This window comes from Panthera pardus, unplaced genomic scaffold, assembly GCF_024362965.1.
Source record: "Panthera pardus isolate Hobbes unplaced genomic scaffold, ASM2436296v1 HiC_scaffold_13, whole genome shotgun sequence".
Classification (NCBI taxonomy): Eukaryota; Metazoa; Chordata; class Mammalia; order Carnivora; family Felidae; genus Panthera; species Panthera pardus.
The window spans coordinates 191,124,278-191,145,585 of NW_026526688.1; the positions used below are offsets into that span (position 1 = coordinate 191,124,278).

Sequence of the window (21,308 nt, forward strand, 5' to 3'; positions counted from 1 at the left end):
TCTGATATGATTAACCTTATGGTATCATATAGTATTCAGATGCTTGCACATATAGGTAAACCCCCCCCCCATGAATGTGTCAAATATAGTACAAGGATGTTGCACTGGCAATCAAATACCATGAGTCATGTGGCCATTGTTGATGTGACTTTCTGAAATGGTGCACAACTTTTGGTAAAGTTTTGCACTAAAAAGGCTAATTTCCCTCAAGTTTACACAGTGGTGGAATTCCCATAAAATTTAATGTGTAATAAGATCCTGCAGAAACTACTCTAAAGGGAACTTGTGTAAAATGTCGATTCCTGGACCCTCAACTCCAAGTATTTTGACTCTGGGAGTCTAGCTTAAGGCTGGAAATCTGTGTCAGTCTCCTGGTGTAACGCCCCCGATTTCGAATCCGAGAGATCACCAAGGAGCCAATACCGATGCAAACGCACGAGGGTTTATTTGCAAGCTCGAGCTTGGGCCCAAGTATACCCAACACAGCAGAGCAGGGACTTGGACCCCTAGGTTAAGAGGCATAGCAGTTTTATAGGGGCCAGTGGCCAATGAGATTGTAACACACACACAGAAAGTTGCATAGTCATGCCAGTCCACACGCAGGTGGCCAATTGAATTACAATTTACCTTATAGTAACTGTTTGAACTAGCCTATCACTCTGGTCAGAATTGGCGCGCAAGTTTGGCGGGCAAAAGGCGAGGTTTACATTCTTTGGGGGTTAGGGGCTCCGTATTCCTATATGAGCCAGTTTCCAGTAAGGGTGTGCTCAGCGGCTTGACTAGGGTGGGGGAGTGTGTTAAAGCAATAAGTAGGTCATGTGGGGGTTATACATGAGATGGTGGGTATAGCACAAAATGGAGTTAGTCTTGCTCTGCTTGTCCAGGGGTAGGGGATTTTTGTTAAATTCCTTGGGTCCCACATTGGCAGTGATTCTGATCCAGGCATTGTGTTTTCTAAATGAATCGGAAACTAAGATGTTGCCTTGGAGAGGGAATCTAAGATAATATACTAGGAGCCCAAAACCCAGATTGGCCATTCCTACCCAGTGCAGTATACTGGGGTTAAAGTAAGCAATTTAGAAGAGGAATATCTTGGTTTCAGACACAACTGGGCTACTTTTGCAACTGCCTGACTGTACAAATTTTCTGGATCTATTCCCTTATCTATAAAAATGGGTATGGTTATCTGCGGTGTAGACGGGTGGGATTGTGATTTCTGAAACCATTTGGAAGCTTGCTTGCTTTATCAAGATTATTAAAATTCTTGATATAAGGCAGTTTCTAAAATAAAATGTATTAACCATGAAAATTGCTTATTATGTTGACGCTGTTATTCATATGTTAGGAAAATCTGATGAGGGTGCTATCACTTTCCCCAAAGCCCACTGTTTGAAACCAGAGAAAGCAAGTCACAAAGAAATTTGGCCGCTAACTCTTACATTCAACAAACAAAAAGGCACAAGCTCGAAATCGTGACAAGATCTGCCTCCAGTTGGCCAGTGGCCAAGAGTGTGGAGAGGGATGAGTCACTTCCCTTTCACTGGGCTCTGTGTACTTAGACTTTCAGCTCCATCTGTTACTCAACTACCCCATTCCTCTTTGCTTCCTCCTTTCCCACACCTGCTACCATCGTTTCTATCTCTCTGAGACTTTCCCTCTTCGCTCCTGCGGCTTCTGGTACTACGCGTTCCGCGCTTTCTCTTCCCAGATTTCTGTCACCAGCTCCTCGGCCGCCCCTTTGGCTTCTTCCCTTTGTTCGGTGATCTCCGGCAATCCTCCCGCAACGTCCGGGCTCCTCCCCAAGATGGGGGAAGGGGGATTGCCACCCGCAGCCCCCGCTGGGGCCCGCACCGTGCGCCCTGGTCCCGGTACCTCCTTGCAACCGCGCGACTTGCTCTTTACCTCCCTGCCCCTCTCTCTATATCCCGCCCCCATCTCCGCCTTCAGCGCCGAGCTCCGAGGCTCCAGAGCCTCCGGCTGAGTGCGCCCATCAAGGTTGCCCGGTCCCTCGCCACCCGTTCGCCCCGGAGAACATCGCCGAGGGCCCCTTCCCAGACCGCGCGCCCCGGCTGCCCGAGGCTGAGGCCGGCTCTGATTCTTCCTTGGCTTGGGATGCGCACCGCCGGCGGGGGCAGTCGCTGCTGAGTCCAGAGCCCTGCGCCACCCACGTGTCCGAGAGCCCGGCGCGGGGCCAGCGCGAACCTCTCCAAGGCCAGCGGCTCCTCGTCGCGGAAGCACTTCTGTTGCAGGCGAAACCCGCACGGGCGGGAGAGCGGCGCGCGGGTCACTAGCGGCACGTGCGGATCTTCGGCGTGCCGCCGCAGGGTGCGGGTGCCCGCAGAGCCAGAGACCCAGCGAGCCAGCGAGCGAGCGAGCGCCGGAGAAGGGAGGGTGGGCGCGGGGACCGCCGAGAGGCCGACACCTCGGGGCAGTAGGGGCCGCTCGGCGGTGCGGGCGGCGGGACTGCAGTGCCACCGCTCCGGAGGAAGCCCACACGCTCACACGCCCGCGCGCGCACGCACGTGCACACCACGGGCAGCGAGAACACTAGCGAGAGCCCTTGAGGGTCGGACGCGTTTTAGCCATGGCTTCTGTCCTTAACAGCAAAATTCACGCGTCCGGGACTTGCCAGGGCTCCAAAGCTGATGCCCGCGGTGGCACCGACTGGAGAATGGATTGGGATCCCGAGATGCACGTGAAAATGTGCAAGAAGATCGCCCAGCTCACCAAGGTAAGGTGAGGCGCTGCGGGCAGGCGAGCTGCGCGTCCAGGGGCCCCAGGTTGGGGGAGGGCAGACGCACCCAGGGGAGGCCCAGGACGAATCCGGGCAGAAACTTTGTCTGGGAGGCCAACCGGTTAGGGGAGCGGTCCTAAATCTTGGTAACTTGACCTTCTGGAAGCACCATCCTTAAAGCAGCTGAGAGGATCCTTGCCAAGGAAACTCCAACAGACTGCGTGCCGAGCAGGTGGTCTGTGTTCCCAAGGTGGGAAACCTAGTTGAATCAGTGCGTGCGTGTGTGTGTGTGTGTGTGTGTGTGTGTGTGTGTGTGTGTGTGTTTTCCTTTGGCAGCTCTGCTCAAGTGATCGTGCCTGGAATGTTGTGATTTTATTCATCGTTGTACTTTAGAGCTGGGGAGGTCATGCGGGCTCTATTTAAACACTTGATTAATTTATTCTTTCATTCAACAAATATTTGAGCCATTTGTTGAGTGCCAGCAGCTTGCCTGGCACCGTACTAGACCTGGAAGGCAGCCCAGAGGACTTACTATCAAACTGGGTGCAGATGTGTGTAAGAGCATAAGTGGGGAAGTGTACGGCTCCCCCATTAATTATTGGATTACAAAAGACCTTGGGAGGTCAGCGGGCCCATCTCCCTACCTCCTCCCAGGAACTGGATTGAACCTCTCCAGACTCTGATGTCTTCCTTATGAAGACCAGCAAGAAAATACCACACTGGCCTTTGTTAGCCCTCTGCAGCTTCCCTATTAGGAGCTCCTTGTGGTAGGTTCCCTTTCTGTGCCTTGTGTATAGCTGGAAATAGCATCCCTCTCTGTTTTCTATACAAGGCTCCCAGTGTGAGAATGTAGCTTTTGCCTCAGGGTTTCCTTTTGATCTCATAATAAATTCCTAGTACTGTGCCTGCTAGTGGAAGGGTCAGGTCCAGATTCTGTCCAGTAGTGTATGGGACGTGCTCTCTTCCCTATCTTCCTTCACTTCCCCACACCCATTTTTTGGTAGGTTCACAGGCATTTTCCTCTCTATTTTGCTGGAAGGAAGACAGCAGGGAGACTTGGAATTGGGCACTAGCTGCCTTCTCCCGCCCCTCCCATCAACTTGTCCACATTCTTTGCATATGACCCCGTCTCCAAACAGTGATCTCTTTAGTCAAGGATTGAAAAAAAGAGAATGAAGATACCCCTTGAGACCTTGGCACCACTGATCTACATTTACTCAAATATGACATTCATCCCCCCACAAAATATTGATTCAAGGTGCTAGGCACAGTATAAAACATCGTTATCTGTAAGGAATCTAAAATGCTTTTGGAAAAACAAGGTTTGAAATATGAAAAGAAAACTAAAAGACACTATTGTGTAATCAGTTGCTAAATTGGGTATTTCAAATTATGAGTTCTATAGAAGTGGAAACAAGGGGTAAGCCATTATAGGCAGAGACAGGGAGATTTTATGGAAGAGATGAACCTTGAATTCATTTGAATTTATGGAGTGCCTGCTGTGTGCCGGGCCCAGTGCTGAATATTGATGGCACAAAACTAAGACGGAGTCCCTACCCCTGTGTAGAACAAACACGTAAACAGATTATTTCAGTACAATGTGGTGATCATTCCACTCAGTAGTATTTATGGCACACCTATTATGTGCCAACCACTGAAGACACAGCAGTGACGAAAGCAGCACGATCCCTAGCACATAGTAGGCAATGTTTCTCAAAGGCTATTTTGCATTAGAAGTCATATTGATTCTTATTATGTAATGCCTCTCTCCCTCTCTCTGTCTGCCCCTCCCCCACTTGCACACTCTTTCCCTCTCTCTCCCCCCAAATAAATAAACATTAAAAAAATAAAAATAAAAATCATTTTTATAGTCAAGAGTTATTTAAATTCACTGACACTTCATCAGGCTCTTCTCACTATTTTTCCCTCAAATCCAAAGGCTTCTCTTTGGGTTTGCTTTTCTTCTAGCTGAAGTTCATTTTTTAATAATCCTTTCTGTTGGGGTCTGGGTGGGGGAGGGAATTCTTTGTATATTTGGAACTGTATTTTGCCCTCAGTGTTGGGTGAGAATGTATTTGGGTGTAAAATTCTAGTGAACAGTCATTTTCCCAGAGCGTGAAAATGTGTTTGGGTGTAAAATTCTAGTGAGCAGTTATTTTCCCAGAGCACCTTGATGAAGGTGCCCCATTGTTTTCTGGTACTGATTGTCACTGGTAAAAATTCTGCTGCCAGTCTAAGTTTCATTCCTTTGTAGACAGTCTGCCTTTCTGTTGAAAGTATTCAAGATTTGTGTTTGTTTTATTTTGACGTGCAGCGGTTTCACCAGAACTCTCTAGATGTGAGTGTCCCTTCTGGTGAGGACTGGTGTGCTCTCTTTAGTTCTGGAAAACTATCAATGATTTTCTCTTCAAATATTGTTTCTCTGTCATTGCCTACATTCTCTTTTCTGGAACTACTGTTAGGTCAGTGAGAAAGCCAGCCAATTCATCTATATCCTGAAATGTGATTTCAAAAAAAATTTTTTTTTGCCTCTGCGTTGCCTCCTGGTGAATTCCTTAATCCAATCCTTCTGTGTGCCAGTTCTCTAAATAATTTATCCAGTCCAGAGTTTCTTCTACCTGTTAAGTTTTAGAATTTCAATAATTGTATTTTTCATTTCTAAGATTACTATTCATATTTCCTTTCTGATTTTAATAACTTCTTAATTTTTACAGTTTTATTCAAGTATAATTTACATATTATAAAATTCATCTATGTAAGTGTATGATTCAACTTTTTTAGTAAATGTACAGAGTTGTTACTCTATAACCATAATCCAGTCTGGGGACATTGCTATCACTGTAAAGAAACCTATCCTAGGGGGGCACCTGGGTGGCTCAGTCGGTTAGGTGTCTGACTTTGGCTCAGGTCATGATCTCACGGTTCATGGGTTTGAGCCCCACGTCTGGCTCTGTGCTGACAGCTCAGAACCTGGAGCCTGCTTCAGGTTCCGCGTCTCCCCTTCTCTCTCCCCCTCCCCCGCTCATATTCTGTCTCTCTCTGTCTCTCAAAAATGAATAAAAATGTAAAAAAAGAAAAAAAAGAAACCTGTCCTAGGTACCCATTAGTACTTAGTCCCCATTCCAACTCCAACACCAGGTAACCATTAATCTACTTTCTGTCTATAAATTTGTCTTTTCCAGACATTTCATCTCAGTGAAATGATACAGTATGTGGTATTTCCATCTAGCTTTTTTCACATAGTTGCTAAATCTTAGCAGAATGTTTTTGAAGTTAACCCATGTTGTAGTATGTATCAGTCCTTCATTCCTTTTCATTGCTCAGTAGTACCCCAATGCATGAATATGTACCTTCTGTGGCACACATTTGGGTTGTTTCCACGCTGGGGCTACTATAAATAATGCTCTACAAACATTACATTCCTGTGCAAAGTCCTTGTGTGGACACACATTTTCATTACACTCAGGTAGATACCTAGGAATAGAATTGTTGGATTGTATGTTAAGTTTATGTTTAACTTTTGAAGAAACGGCCCAACCATGTTTCAAAGTGACTCTGTCATCTTGCATTGTTCAGCCTACTTTTCCAAGAAAACCTAATCCAATTCCACGCACTCAGTTCTCAAGTCACAATGAAGTACACTTCTTTGCTTACTCCATGGTCACTCACTTCTCTCTATTGTCCTCTGGATGTCTCCTCTCCTGAAATGTCTTCATCTCTAAAAGTTGAGTCCTACTTATCTATTAAGTCTCACTGGCCCCAAGAAAAGCCTTTGAAAAACCTCACTTTTGAAATTAGCCATACATTCATTCATTATTAATTGTGCATTGATTATTTTTTTCTTACATCTGTTTTTCCAGAAGTTCGTACAATGCCTGGCACATAGTAGACTCTCAGTGAGCTTGTTAAATTTAATTAGAGTTTCCTCCCACAGACTTGGTAAATATTCTTTCATGATATTTATCCATCTGATGTTATAGTTGATTTGTAGATAGTATGTCCCTTAAAAATCATAAACTCTAATTTATTCACAATACTTTGCACCTGGTAGACACTCAGTATGTATTAGTGTGGTAAATATTCATTTACATGGGTTCACATTACAGTCATCTGGGGAGCTTTTAAAAATACACCAGGGGAAAAATGAAATATGGCCTTTTGTAGCAACATGGATGGAACTGGAGAGGGTGATGCTAAGTGAAATAAGCCATACAGAGAAAGACAGATACCATATGGTTTCACTCTTATGTGGATCCTGAGAAACATAACAGAAACCCATGGGGGAGGGGAAGGAAAAAAAAAAATACACCAGGGGTGGGGCGCCTGGGTGGTTTGGTGGGTTGGGCGACCAGCTCTTGATTTCAGCTCAGGTCATGATCTCACGGTTCATGGGATGGAGCCCCACATCGGGCTCTGTGCTACCACCGAGGGAGATTGCGATTATTTCCCTCACGCTGTGGCCCTCCCCCGCATGCGCACAAGCGTGCTCTTTCTCCCTCAAAATAAATAAATTAAATTAAAAAAAATATACACCAGTGAGCCGACAACTAGATGCCATGCCTGATCCTAGACTGGAGTCTCTACTGGGTGGAAAAATTGTTGTGAGGAGACAGTGGAGTTGACTGACAAACTGGAATTTGATGACAGAGAAAGTAAAAGCATTTATATCACTGTGAAATTTGCTGGAGTTGACTGTATACCGTGGCTATACACCAACATGTCCTTATTCTGAAGTAATGCACTTTGAAATAGGTCTTACTTTCCAGGACATGAGTGTGATGTCTTACTCTCAGAGCATTTTATCTTATAAATAAAATATAGAAAATAGAATATAGAAAGAAAGCAAACGATAAAACAAAGGGCACTGATGTTAAGAACAGGTGAAAACAAAGGGCACTGATGTTAAGAACAGGTGAATGGGTGTGGGGATGTTCTTTGTGCTGTTCTTCTGGCAGTTTTTTTCCTAAGTTTGAAATTGTTTCCGAATAAAAAGTTAAAAACAAACATGAAGCATACAACGCCCCAGGCCCCACCTTTGAAGGAGACGAGAGAGAGGTGACAGGCATTGCTGTTTTCTCAAGGCCAAGAACAACCGTTTCAGAACAAGTGAAGGTTTAAACAGTAAAGTGGACGCAGAAGGGTTATTTGGGCAACAGGAGGTTCCAAATCCATCTCTATGAAAGCCTTTGGGAAGCTTTCAGTCTTGAAAACATCAGGCAGCTTGGCCCAGCCAAGCCTGGGACAGTCAGGCCTACCTCTGCTTTTGCTCTGTCCCAGCAATCTCAGGCTGATTCTTTTTTTTTCAGGGCTCTCCACATCCTCATACCCAGAAGGTTTGGCATCCCTCATACTCAGGGATTCCCCAGTTTCAACTTTCAAGGGATAGAAAGTCTTGCCCCATATAGAAGCTTTAATGAAGACCCCTTTAAATTAGAACAAGCAAATGAGTGGGAAAGTGTGCGTTCCCTGTCCATGAACCATTTCTCCAACTGAAGACTGACTCTCGGGAACCCGGACCACAAGTAACCACATACCCACGGCCCTCCCTCTCATCTCCCGATCAGAGAAAATGGGCCCAGGAGACAATGAGCAGTTCTGCCAGGTGCCAGAAGCTTCCCAGCTAAAAGTAGAAGGAGTAGACTAACCCTACGGGACCCTCTCAGTCACTGTTTTAAAAACATCTCCGCCAGTCTCTTGAAAGACCCTGCAAGCAAGGGCCTGCAACTTCCACACATTCGTGATACCTTATGATTTGTTAGTGTTTGTAATCTTTTCTTTTTGAGCTTCAAGGCTTTATATTAGTTCCCTACCCCCCCTTTCATTTTTTACTTATTTATCTTATTATTTTTTTAAATTTTATTTATTTATGGGGGGAGGGGCAGAGAGAGAGAGAATCTCAAGCAGGCTTTGCATTATTAGTGTGGAGCTCGTTGCGGGGCTCAGACCCATGAACCATGAGATCATGACCTGAGCCGAAATCAAGAGTTGGACGCTTAACCAACTGAGCCACCCAAGTGACCCTATTTATTTATTTTATTAAGTATAGTTGACACATAAAGTTATATTAATTTCAGGTGTCCCACACAGTGATTCAGCAATTCCATACATGGCACCATGAAAATCATTGCATGATACAACATTATAATAATATTATTGACTACATTCCCTATGCTGTACTTTTCATCCCCTTGACTCATCTATTTTATAACTGGAAGTTTGTACCTCTTAATCCCTTTCACCTATTTCACCCATCTCCCCAAATCCCCCTCTTCTCTAGCAACAACCAGTTTGTTCTCTGTATTTATGAGTCTTCCTGTATTTGTTTGTTCATTTGTTTTGTTCTTTAGATTCCACATATGAGTAAAATCATATGGTATTTGTCTTTCTCTGTCCTATTCCACTTAGTGTTGTACCCTCGAGATCCATTTGTGCTGTTGCAAATGGCCAGATTTCATTCTTTTTTTTGTAGTGTGTGTGCTCTCTGCAAAGCCTTTGACACACTTACTCATCCTGTGCGCACAGCAGTTCTGCATGGCAAGGAGGGAAGCACCATCTCTAATTGAGAGAGAAGAAATCTGAGACCCAGAAGAGAGCCAGCATTCTTGCCCAATGTCACATTAGTATGTAGTGACAGAACCAGGACATCCAGAACCTAGTGCTGGGTGTGTGTGGAGGGTGGGGAATATTTCTTCCCTGGTCATCCTTATGTGTCCAGACTTAACCTCTCCCAATCATCTTTACTACTTTTTCCCATGGAAGGGGGAATGCGTATCCAATTACTGAGGCTAAGAGTAGGAATTGGGCAGAGCTCTTTCCTCTTCCTCCTTTTTTCTCATGGAGCCATCTGCCCATAGAAACGCACGTTGTCTGCCATGCCATTGGTTTACATGATCTCCCCCACGTCCAACGTCTACTAAGACATATTAGCACAGACAATGGTACTAATGTGTGAGGGAGATAGTGGATGTCTGTAGGGATGGAGTGGGGGCTATTGTTATGGAGAGATTAAGGAAAAACAATGACAATTTCTACTCAAAGTTATCTTTTCAATCAATTTAAACTTGATTTGTTTCTAGAGGGATACTTCTTACTCTTATTTATGCTAATAAATAAAAATTAAATGAAAAAAAAACATGAAGACACGTGGAGAGCTAGCTAATGAATGATTTGGGGGTTTACTGTGGACTGTTCTTCCTCCTGATCTGGACGTGGCTGGTATCAGCTTAAATACCAACTCTTTAGAGAAGCCTTTTCTGACCTTCTGAGCCAAAGGGGCCAACCTTCCTCATCTCTAATTGGAAAAAATAAATGTTTCTTCCTTGGTAATTTGACAGAAGAGGTTTTACTGACTGCAAATGGAGCGTCTCGCCCAGGGCTGGTCATATTGTGAGCTTGATAGACACTGGCTTCCCATTCCTTTCTGGACTGGAAGAAGTGCAGAGGGACAGGACTCTTGCCCAGTTGTCCAAAGCAGCAGTGGGAACAAAGCCAGCCCTTCTCTGGGACAGAGAGGCAGGGTCCAAAGGCAGTAGGAGTGATGCCTGTTGCCACAGGAGTCCTCAGCCACAGGCTGCCACTTGAGCCCTGGGTTTTCATGGCTTAAAGGTGTGGAAGCTTTATTGTACCCCCTGACTCCCGTAGCTTCTCTGAAAATACCCTCCTGCTTGTAGGAGCTTGTTTGGGGACAGATGTTCACTCAGTTCCGTACCAGTTTGCTTTAGGATCCTAGATTTGGAAACTGCAGATCTGTTTTAACAGGTTCTCTCTGTTGGAATCTTTTCATTTAATGACGTGATTCATGGTATAAAGATGGCTTCCTCACAAAAATCTTTTTGCCATAAAACAAACAAATGAAGTACACCTTAAGTGGGGTGTCTGAACTCTACTAAGATAACCTCCACTTTTGCATGGCCGTTCTGATGTCTGCATCCATCCTTCTTCCACACAGGAGCCAGAGTGACCATAAAACAGGATCAAAGCCTCGGGGCGCCTGGGCGTCTCAGTTGGTTAAGTGTCGGACTCCTGATCTCAGCTAAGGTCATGATCTCACAGTTCGGGAGCTCGAATGCTGCGTCGGGTTCTGTGCTGATGGCGCAGAGCCTGCTTGGGATCCTGTCTCTCCATTTCTCTGCCCCTCCCCTGCTTGTGTGCTCTCGCTCTCACTCTCTCTCTCCTTCTCTCAAAATGAATAAACTTAAAAATAATTTCCCTTATATAAAAAAAAAAACAAATCAAAGCCTCACACACTGTTGGTAGGAACACACAACATTCCACCTGCTTTGGAAAACAGTCTGGCAGTTCCTCCAACAGTTAAACAGAGTTATCATATGAACCAGCAATTCTGCAGTACCCACGAGAAATTAAAACATACACCCACACAAAAACTCATACACTTTTCATAGCAGCATTATTCATAATAGCCACAAAATAGAAATAAGCTAAATGTCCATCAGTGGAAGAATGGATAAATGAAATGTGGTACAAGGTACGAGGTGGGGGGCAGGTAGTGGCTAAGGGATACAGGGCTTCTTTTTAGGGTAAAGAATATTATGTTTTTATATAATATATTTTTTAAGTTTATTTACTTTTGAGAGAGAGAGAGAGAGTGAGAGTGTGAGTGGGGGAGGGGCAGAAGAGATCCCAAGCAGGCTCTGTGCTATCAGTGCAGAGCCCAACACAGGGCTTGAACTCACCAACTATGAGATCATGATCTGAGCCAAAACCAAGAGTCGGATGCTTAACTGCTTAACTGACTGAGCCAACTGAGCCACCCAAGTGTCTCCCTGAAGGGAATATTCTAAAGACAGTTGTAGTGATGGTTACATAACTCTGTGAATGTACTTAAAGCCACTGAACTGTAGTTTAATTAGGCAAATTGTATGGTATAAGAATTGTATCTCAATAAAGCTGCTAAATTAAAACAACATTAAACAAAATAAACTGAATCCTATCTTTCTCCTGCTTGAATCCAGTTCTGAAAGCAAGTCCTGGTGACTTCACCCCATAAACAAATAACGAATCAGTCCATCTCCATTCTCCTTGTCCACCTCCACTTCTGCTCCAACCCTGGCTGTGGCCTCCTCAGGTTCCTGTGGTCTACCCTGGGCTCCTCACACAGTGGCGAGCATGAGCCTTTAAAATGTAAACCAGAACGTGTCGTTCTTCTGTTTAAAATGTCGTGGCTTCCTGTTTCTCTTGGAATGAAATTTGTTCACCTAGAATACATTCTCAATGGTGGTCACTTGAGGTGGCTGCTGACCATGTCTCAGTGTCACCTACCGGGCCACATCGTCCTTCTCTTTGGCCTTTCAAATGTGCCCAGTTTGTGCTGCTCGGTGTCTTTGTCCTGTGGAGTCTTCTGCCCGACCCCTGGCTTGGCTGACCAGTCTCGGCTCAGATGTCTCTTCGGACCTGGCCTCCCTGTGCCCCTAGACTGTGCTGCTGCCCTGCTCATTTCTGAGGTCCTCTTGGCTCTATCTGCTATTTTCTTCTTCTCCTCTATTTATTGCCTTCTCTTCTCCGCAGAGGAAGTTCCTTGAGGGCAGGGATTTCTGTGTGCTTTCTTTTCTCCTCTACCTCTAGTGCCCAAAACAGTGCCTAGTTAGTGATCAGTGCCCACATGTGCTCATTGATGGACTAAATGAATACAGCTCTACCCTGACCTTCCTCTGCTCCTGGGATAAAGTATCAAATTTTAACCAGAGTCTACATACATTTTGTGGGAAAGTGGGGAAGCTCTTCTCAAGGCCAGAACTCAGGAGGTGCTACTCTCTAATTTTCTGAGTGCTGTGGGGAACTGGTCAAATCTGACAAGTAAGTGGACTTCTTTCATTCCCTCCCAAGCCAGCATCTGACTTAGTCACTTCCAGCCCCTGACTACAGACACAGGGTCTGACCAAACTTGGTGCTTCCATTGGTCAGATTCCAATTCCTTCAGGACACCAGAATTGTAAGGTAAAATAAAAGAGCAATGACCAATCATATACTATTTTAGAAGAACGCATCCAGGGGTACCTGGGTGGCTCAATTGGTTGAGTGTCCGACTTCAGCTCAGGTCATGATTTTGCGGTTTGTGGGTTCGAGACCCGAGCCAGGCTCTGTGCTGACAGCTTAGAGCCTGGAGCCTGCGAGCCTGGAGCCGCCTTCGGATTCTGTGTCTCCCTCTCTCTCTGCCTCTCCCCTGCTTGTGCTCTGTCTCTCTTTCTCAAAAATAAACATTAAAAACAATTTAAAAAAAAAAAGAAAAACATCCATTTTAGAAAAATCAAAAATACAAACAAGATTTTAAAGCATTTTCAAATATGTAATAACTATAGTGATATAATAACTAATATTTTTATATATCCTACTATATAATTCCCCATGCAAATATAGACATATAATTTCCAAAAATAGGGTTACATGATACATAACTATTGTGTTACCTTCACAATAGATCTTGAGCTCTCCAACATAATTTTTTTCAATGTTTATTTATTATCTACTGTTTTTATACAGCAAGCAAATTACAATTTTGATATGTTACCAAGCAAGAAGTATGAAAACATTGAACAGCCCGAGGCATCAAGGAAGTTTCCCTGAGAACTATTATTGGTGGGCATTTTGGTTGATTCCAGTTTTTCATTATTGTAATTTGTATTATGATGGATGTTCTTGAGACTGCACACGTGCTATATTATTTTCTTTGGTTAAATTTCTATGAGCAAAACTCACCTTCGTTACAGGTAGACTCCTATGAAGGAATATCAGGAAGTTTGGAAGGGAGAGACCTGGAGAGAGGGGTATTTTGTGACTAGTTGAAAGCAGTCTCATATACAAGATGTTCTCCTGACTTGTTAACTGCAAAGCTTGCCATTTTTAAAGGCATTTATTACAGCTCTCTACCTCTATAAACTGCTGGAACAGTTCCATGAGAGCAACACTCATAGTTACCGAGACCATGATGTACAGTGGTCCCCCCCTTCTCCGTGGTTTCAGTTACCTAGGGTCAACTACAGTCCAGAAGCAGATGATCTTCCCGATACAGTGTGATATATATGTCACAATGCCTGTGGCATTTGCCTCACTTTGTCTCATCATGTAGACGTTTTATCATCTCACATCACCACAAGAAGGGTGAGGACAGTACAGTAAGACATTTTGAGAGACAGAGACCACATTCACATAACTTTCTTTATAGTATAGCATTAAAATTGCTCTATTTTATTAATAGTTATTGTTGTTAATCTCTTACTATGCCTAATTTATAAATTAAGCTTTATCATAAATGTGTATGTGAAGGAAAAAACCTATAGCACGTACAAGTGAGTTCGGTACTATCTGTGGGTTCAGGACATCCACTGGGGCTCTTGGAATGTGTCCCCAGCAGATAAGGGCAGGGAGAAGGGGCTACTGTAATTACTTTCAAACTACAGTGACATAATCACAGGCCCAGATTGTCATTTCACATTCTGACTGTGCAATGGACCTATTTGAAGTTACTGTATTCTGATCCTCCAGAGTAAGAGGATGTAGCTCAAGGATGCTCCTGGGTTGCTCAAGCCATCAGAGAAGCAAGCAGCTTCCTCACAGCTAGCTCAGGGCTCCAGTGGAATCTGTGGCACATGAGCTGTTCTCCCTGTCTTGTCCCTGGTCTCCTGAGAACACCTTTTCCTTTGCTGTGGAACCTTCAGAACAGGAAGCAGGGAGGCCTGCTTGTGAATCATTGATGTCATCATCAGACATAGTGTTCTCCTTAGTCTTTCGAAGCAGAATGGTGGTAAAATTTTCCTGAAAAGCTATGCCCCTGCCTTCTGAATTCTGAACAGCTACCATAATAACTTTGCCCCTTGACCTTCGGGCTCCCATTTGGTTAACAAGCAAGCCCAAGAGACTGCTCAGTCTTTTACTGCTTCGTGCTAATTGTATGCTTGGCAGACGCTGTCTTCTCTTGTTGGTGACTGTGGTAGACACACACACAAATTGTGTCCCCGGTAGACACCAAAGCTCTGGAACCCATGAATCCTACCTTATTGGGAAAAGGAGCCTTTGAAGGTTAAGTGTCTTGAGATGAGATAGTCTTCTATTGTCTGAGTGGGCCCTAAATCCAATGACATGTGTCCTTACAAGAGAACAGCAGAGGAAGATTTGAGATGGAAGAGGTGAAGGCCCTGTGACAACGGAGGCAGAGATTGGAGAAGTGCTCCTACAATCCAAGAAACACCTGCAGCCACCAGAAGCTGGAAGAGGCCAAGAATGGATGATTCGCCCCCTGCGCTTCAGAAGGGAGTGAGGCCCTACAGGCACCTCGACTTTGAACTTCTGACCTCCAGGACTGTGAGAGAATAAAGTCCTGTTGTTTTACTTTATTTTTTAAAGTATTTATTTAAGTAAATTCTACACCCAGTGTGGGGCTTGAACTCATGACCCTGAGATCAAGAGTCCCACGCTCTCCTGACTGAGCCAGCCAGGCTCCCCTAAAGTTCTGTTGTTGGAAACCAGTCTGTGGGTGACTTGTTATGGCGCCACAGAAAGCAAATACACTGGCTTCTTACAATCCCCTTTTCACCGTTACTGAAGGCTACTGCTCTCTCAGATATCTGCTGAGCTGCTCTCCTCTCATAACCGTCAGGGTTTTTTAATGAAAATTTAGACCAGCAAAGTGTGGGGCTCAGGCAGTGATGCATTTTGAAACTGCACTGGTGGCTGTGACTTCAGCCTGACTCCGAGGCCACTGCCTCTGGCCTAGGCGATAGGTCCTGGTCCATTGCCGGGCCCTGGGCTTGGCCTGTCCAGTAGCAGCGAGATTGCATGTTTGTCTTATTTCCTACACTTCTCTAGAAGCTCTTGAGGCCTGTGCTGCTCAGATGTTAGTATTAAACACACGCGGCTAGGCCCACCTTTAGCATTTTGCATTCAGTTGGTCCCCAGTGAGGGCTGAGAATATGCATTTTCAGCCAGCTCAGGTGATGCTGCAGACTTCAGGTTGAGCAAGCCTGTAAGATAACCAGGACGCTCTGTTTTGTCTTCCTCATTTTTGAACTTTCAACAGCTTGGAGCATAGGGCTCTGCTCTCAATAATAGTAATGGGAGTCGGATTAGTTTGAACTGTTAAGCCTTTGAGGACAAGGTCCGCATCTTATACCTTTTTTCTATGTCTTTAGTGCTCCATGAGTGCCAGGACATGGCAAGTGCCAGCAGGAGACATGAAAGAGCAGGTGTGCCAGCAAAACTTCCATCTGTAAGAGGTGGCAGCACATCATAGGAAGGGCCCAGGGATGGCAGAAGCCGCTCCTTCAGAGAAGCATTGCATTGTTGGGGACCGTCATCAAAAAGACGGGACCACCAACTGACCTGTGAGCTGGACCCGGGCACCCCCTCTCCTGCCCTTGGAATGTGGGTTCCGCTTGCCTTTCCAGCTCCCAGAGGCTGCTCCGAGGACACAGCCTTGAGAGGGTGATGTGATGTTGAAAACCACCAGTATATACGTGACCGGGCCTGGTGAGGGCCTCTTAGTAACCTTTTAAGATTTGGAGGGTGGGTGCAGGCGTCCGTTTGTCTTACTGTCACCCAAGATAAGCCTCATATGAAAGGTCCCTTTGCTGTTATTAAAACTGCCACCTACGCACCTGGAGTGGCCTGCCTCTTTCTTGGGTCTCTCCTCCTCATGTCATTCGCAGTGTCTTAAACAGGCCTTGGATCAATTCCAGGTTTTGAAGGAGTGGCAGGTGTTAGTCTGCTTAGTTTACCTGCGTGTCTTGGTCTAGTTTTGCACTCTGCTGATGGTTTTGTTATGATCAGGGTGACAGAAGCACTTGTGGGCGATATCAGCATGAGGGGCATGCCAAGAGGATGTCGGGGGTGGGTAGCATGGGGGCGGGTAAGAGCGATACCTTGACATTTTGAAGACAAAGTTTGTCTCGATCATAGTTTTGTTAGGTCAAACCAGTTCCAAGAAAGTGTGAAAGAACCTGTTTTCTGGTTTTCGTGCATCATCTTGCCAGGGTAGCCTGCCCTTGAGAAGCACGCCCCTGAAGCGTCTGCTTTTCCTTGCTCTTGCAAGCTCATTAATGGCGTTTTCCCAGAGACCCAGAAATAGCAAATTCCATTAAAAGCCTTATCATTAAACACAATACAGCTCTTTATGTGGGAGAAGGATGGCCTCTGAATAAGAGTCCATTAGGGCTGTGGGCTGGAAAAAATGGGTCAGCTTTCTTTTAAAGGAGAAATTAATACAGCAGGCAAGAGCCAGCAATACTGGCGACATTCGTCTTGCAAAGCTTTTCCTCTCCATGCTGCCAAAGTGCTCCTGTCCAGACTTGCTATTCCTGTCCTCAGCCTCCTGGAGCAGGGCCCATTGGTCCCAAGGAAGCCTATCAAATTATCTGGTGACAGCCTAAATAAAAATGAGTGGGGAAATTAGAACAGAGTATAGGGTTGTGTGTGTGTGTATGTGTGTGTGTGTGTGTGTGTGTGTGTGTGTGTGTGTGTGTATTTGTGAGCAAATGTAAACTAAACCATGCCTCAGGAAAGCAAATGCTAATCAGTAACTCATGTGCTGACCTCTCTCCCCTTTGGTGGGTCCTAATGTGAGTTCCATGAATAGTGGTTCATAGCCACATCCATGACATGCTGTCCCCAGAGAAGAGCTGATAGAGAGAAACTTGTTTCCATTACAGCAGGTGAGTGCTCAGAAGGGCTGTGCAGTGTGTAATATCCTCATTGTGACTTAGGGAAGCAAAAGCACAGGGCTTTGTGGGACCTTGGTAGCTGGAGTTGACTGGCAGGGGAAGAACCAGCATTGAACAACAGGAGCTGGGAAGTGAGCATCCCATTGAGATGCCAGGGACGCAGTGTCTGAAAAACCTAGGCAGCACAAGTGTGAGTCAGGCTGATGTCTGCAATGGGAGAGTTCTTCAGCTGTGTGGGCCAGGACAATGAGGGGTTCTAGAAGGTGGGTGATTCAGAATTCAGGGGAGCTGGCTGGTAGAAGTAGGTATTTGGAATTCTGTCCAAATTCAGCAGGATCGCCTGCTAATAGGACATGGACAGGGAGACCCAACTCTACAAAAGGAGGATTTGGTAGTGGCAGGTTCTTGGCAAACGACATGGAGAATTTAAGGACTTTGTAAGATATTCGAAGGGGAAATATCTTGTGGGAGATTCAATATATAGTTGTGCTAGCTTGGATGTTTGCATTAGTGTTCAGCAAATACTCCTGTCCCCTTCCCCCATCCCATGAACAGAGTTTGCCTCCTCATCCCATTGATGATGGGCTTCTTCTTGAACCTGCTTTGGTCCATGGAATGTTAAAGGCTGTGAACATGGGCAGAGGCCTTCGATGTGCTTGTGCCATTTGGATATTGCCATGAGAAAACCATGTGCTGAGTGGCCACAGTCCCTATAGTCTGGCCCCAAAGGAGCAGACCTGAATCCAGCTCTCACAGCTTGGAGCCAAACCCGGATGATTCAAAATCTGAAACATGGGGCAGATCCACTCAGCCAAGACCAGCCTAGATCAGCTCAACCATAGTTAGCCTGCATGAGAAAAAAAAATGCTTCTTGTAATAAGTCATTGAGTTCAAGGGTAGTTTGTTTTGCAGCTATGGGCAGTCCCTAAGACAGTAGGGTTGGACCTCAGAAGAAATAGCTAGGCTAGAGACTGGATTTTAGGAATTATTAACTTATAGAGGATAGTTTGTTTATTTCTTCATTTACTCCTTCACTCAGTAAATATTTGGTACAAACTGATTCTGGACTGGGTACTTCCATTCATTGCTATGGAGATTGTTTAAAATCCTTGTGGAAATAGGTCTTTTGGCAGCTTTCCCAGGGAGGATTTGCAGCATTAGAACAAAAGGCTGTCAAAAATGGAACCTTCAGGACAGCTATCCTATGAAAGAGAGAGCCTGAGAGAGCCTGAGAGAGCCCTGAGAGAGATATTGGGAGACATAGGTGAAGCTGGTGTTTCACACGGGAGGAGAGGCCTTCAAGAGGGAGTGTTGACTGGTGGCAGGTGGTGCAGAGATGGAAGGTGGTTTGAGTCCTGAAAAAGAAGCCATTATAATTGGTCATTGGTGACCTGGGTGTCATTAGAATGATGGGCCACGGTTAGGAGAGCCTGGCACAGGGAGCCAAATGTTGACATCTGTATTAATTGGCTCAGGCTGCCATAACAGAATACCACAGACCATGTGACTTAAACAATTGAAATGTATTATCTCACATTTCTGGAGGCTGGAAGTTCAAGAACAAGTTGCCAGTGATGTTGGTTTCTGTTGAGAGGGGTCTCTTCCTGGCTTGTAGACAGCCCCCCTCTTGCTGTGTCCACACATTGCTTTCCATTGTGCATATGCGGGGAGAGGTTTGTGGTGTCTCTTCCTTTTCTTATTGGGATGCTAGTCCTACTGGATTAGGGCCCCACCATTATGACCTCATTTAATTTTAATTACCTCCTTAAAGGCCCTCTCTCCAAATACACTTACACTAGGGGTTAGTAATTCAAAGTATAAATCTGGGAGGGCACCCAATTTAGTCTCTAAGAGCATCAGAAGACTTGGGTCTGGTTCCAGCTTTGCCACTGCTTGGATCACCTCTGTGAAATTCCCCGAGGACTCCCTGTCTGGATCTGTCTAATGGACACAGTGCCCACCTCACCTGCCTGCTTCAGGGTTGCTGCAGGGAGAACTTTGTGCCTCTTTGCTGCTGCTTCTGGTTGCCTTTTCCATCTATATTCCTTGGGAAGAGGAGCTCCCCAGCTGTCCCTGTCTACCCCCACCTAGGTTCCTGCCACTTGCCTAGCCCACTCTCCTGAAGATGGGGAAACATCCCTTCCCCCTAGTGTTCAGCCACCACAGAAAGAGCTCTGAAGGCTCATACTTTAGTTCCCTTACATTCCCTTCTATGGGGGAACAAGCCACTTGTTTTTGAGGTTTCTATGTCAGAGAACACATGATAGCCACCACCTTGAGCTTGCTTTGTGTCGTCAGTCAACCAGGGCCCAGGATGGAGCCCGGGCATTACCTTAGGCTTATGGCAGGGTATCTCAGCCTGGGCCCTACTGACATTTGAGGCCAAATAATTCTTTGTTGTGAAAGGCTGTCCTGTGCATTGTAAATGTTTAGAAGCATCCCTGTCCTCTACTTATTAAATACCAGTAGCCCTCCCCTAGACAACAGAAAATGTCTCCAGATGTTGCCAAATAACCTCTGGGGGCTGGGAGGGGGGGTCCAATCAACTCCTGTTGAGAACCAATGACTTAGGCAGACTTTGTTCACTCAAGGCTCAAGCCATATTTGGACAGTGACTTTGAAGAGCCTTCAGTTCACTATCTTAGGACTTAATCAGAAGTCACAGAGTCCCCTGGAGAAGAGACATTTCTTCCCAGAAGCCCAGGAGGCTTCTGTGTAAATATGCAACAGTGTGGTGGTTCTTGCTGGTAAACCAGAGTTTCCAAGGGAGACCTGGGGATTGGGCTCCCCATTTTCCCAGAGGTCTTTTAAGACTCTAAGTGCTCTTAACATTAAAAGGACAAGTCACACATAAATAGCAATACCTAACAATGTTGAATGCATTGCCTGAGTCCAGGACGTGTGTCTTGTTTGGTTATTTATTTGGCAAGAGACACAGACAGACAAGGGGCAGCCTGGATGGTTTTCTGATTTGAATATCTGGTTGACTTTGAATTTCCTCTAGAGCTTCAGGTCCTCATGTGCAAAATGGGCATTTTAATCCCTACTTCCTCCACTGGACTGTTGTTCAGGTGAGAATTCGTATATGAATTCCTTACCAACTAAGCATGTTATGAAATCCTGAATTGTTTAGGGGCCCTAGTCAGTCAGGTCTGGATTCACATCACTCGTGTGCTCCAAACCGTCTGGAGCCTTAGAAAGTTACCCAACAGATTCCTTAGATTCCTCACCTGACAAATATTGGAAGCAGTACCTACCTTGATGTGTGAAGATGGCAACTAACTGACGTAGCAAATAGATTTAAAACAACAGCGAATGGCTGAAGATTTTCTTGAATTAACTTTAAGAACCTAGCTAGATGCCCTATACCCAACTTTGAGCTGCTCGCTGAGCTCTGATGCCATGCAATGGAACACTTCTCCTAACATTTCAGGCAAGTCTGCTGCCTTGACCCCCGTAGAGGTGGTTCTTGGGGGAGTAAAAGTGTCCGGGCAGTGTCCACTGCTTGACAATGTCTGAAGAAACTGGACAGCACTTCAAGGCAGTGAGCTAATCCCTAAAGGGAATGAGTCCAGTGGAAGCAGGGACGTGGAGCTGGTGGAGACCAGAAGAAACAGAAGCCAGTCCCCTAAAAACCCAAAGGATGGATGGTGCTGAGATTCCCACTGTCTGTTTAATGGGGGTTCCGGTCACATTTCCTTTGACTCCCAAGGATAGGATAGGATGCTCCAGCTGACGTCAGACTTCTACTGCTTCAGAGAAAAGATAAATGCATTATCTTTTATACCTTGGGGCGGGGGGGAGGGGTGGTTCTGAATTGGCCGAAAGAGGCTGATCCATCTTTTCTCCACCTTTTCCCAACTATCTTTTATTCTCATTTATTTTAACGTTTCCCAACTTTTTAA

The 21,308-nt window shown here is 45.4% G+C and overlaps 1 protein-coding gene across 2 annotated transcripts in view; it reads left to right on the forward strand.

Annotated features, from left to right (window-relative positions):
• The first annotated feature begins 2,422 nt into the window (after window positions 1-2,422).
• FAM184B (family with sequence similarity 184 member B) overlaps window positions 2,423-21,308 on the forward strand; it is a 150,681-nt gene continuing 131,795 nt past the window's right edge. Inside the window, exon 1 of one of the 2 annotated variants that reach the window (XM_019453622.2) lies at window positions 2,423-2,731. In XM_019453622.2, the coding sequence (XP_019309167.2) occupies window positions 2,585-2,731 (147 nt within the window). In that variant the 5' untranslated portion in view covers window positions 2,423-2,584. The remainder of the gene's footprint in view (window positions 2,732-21,308) is intronic. The other variant, XM_053901662.1, reaches the window with a different exon arrangement.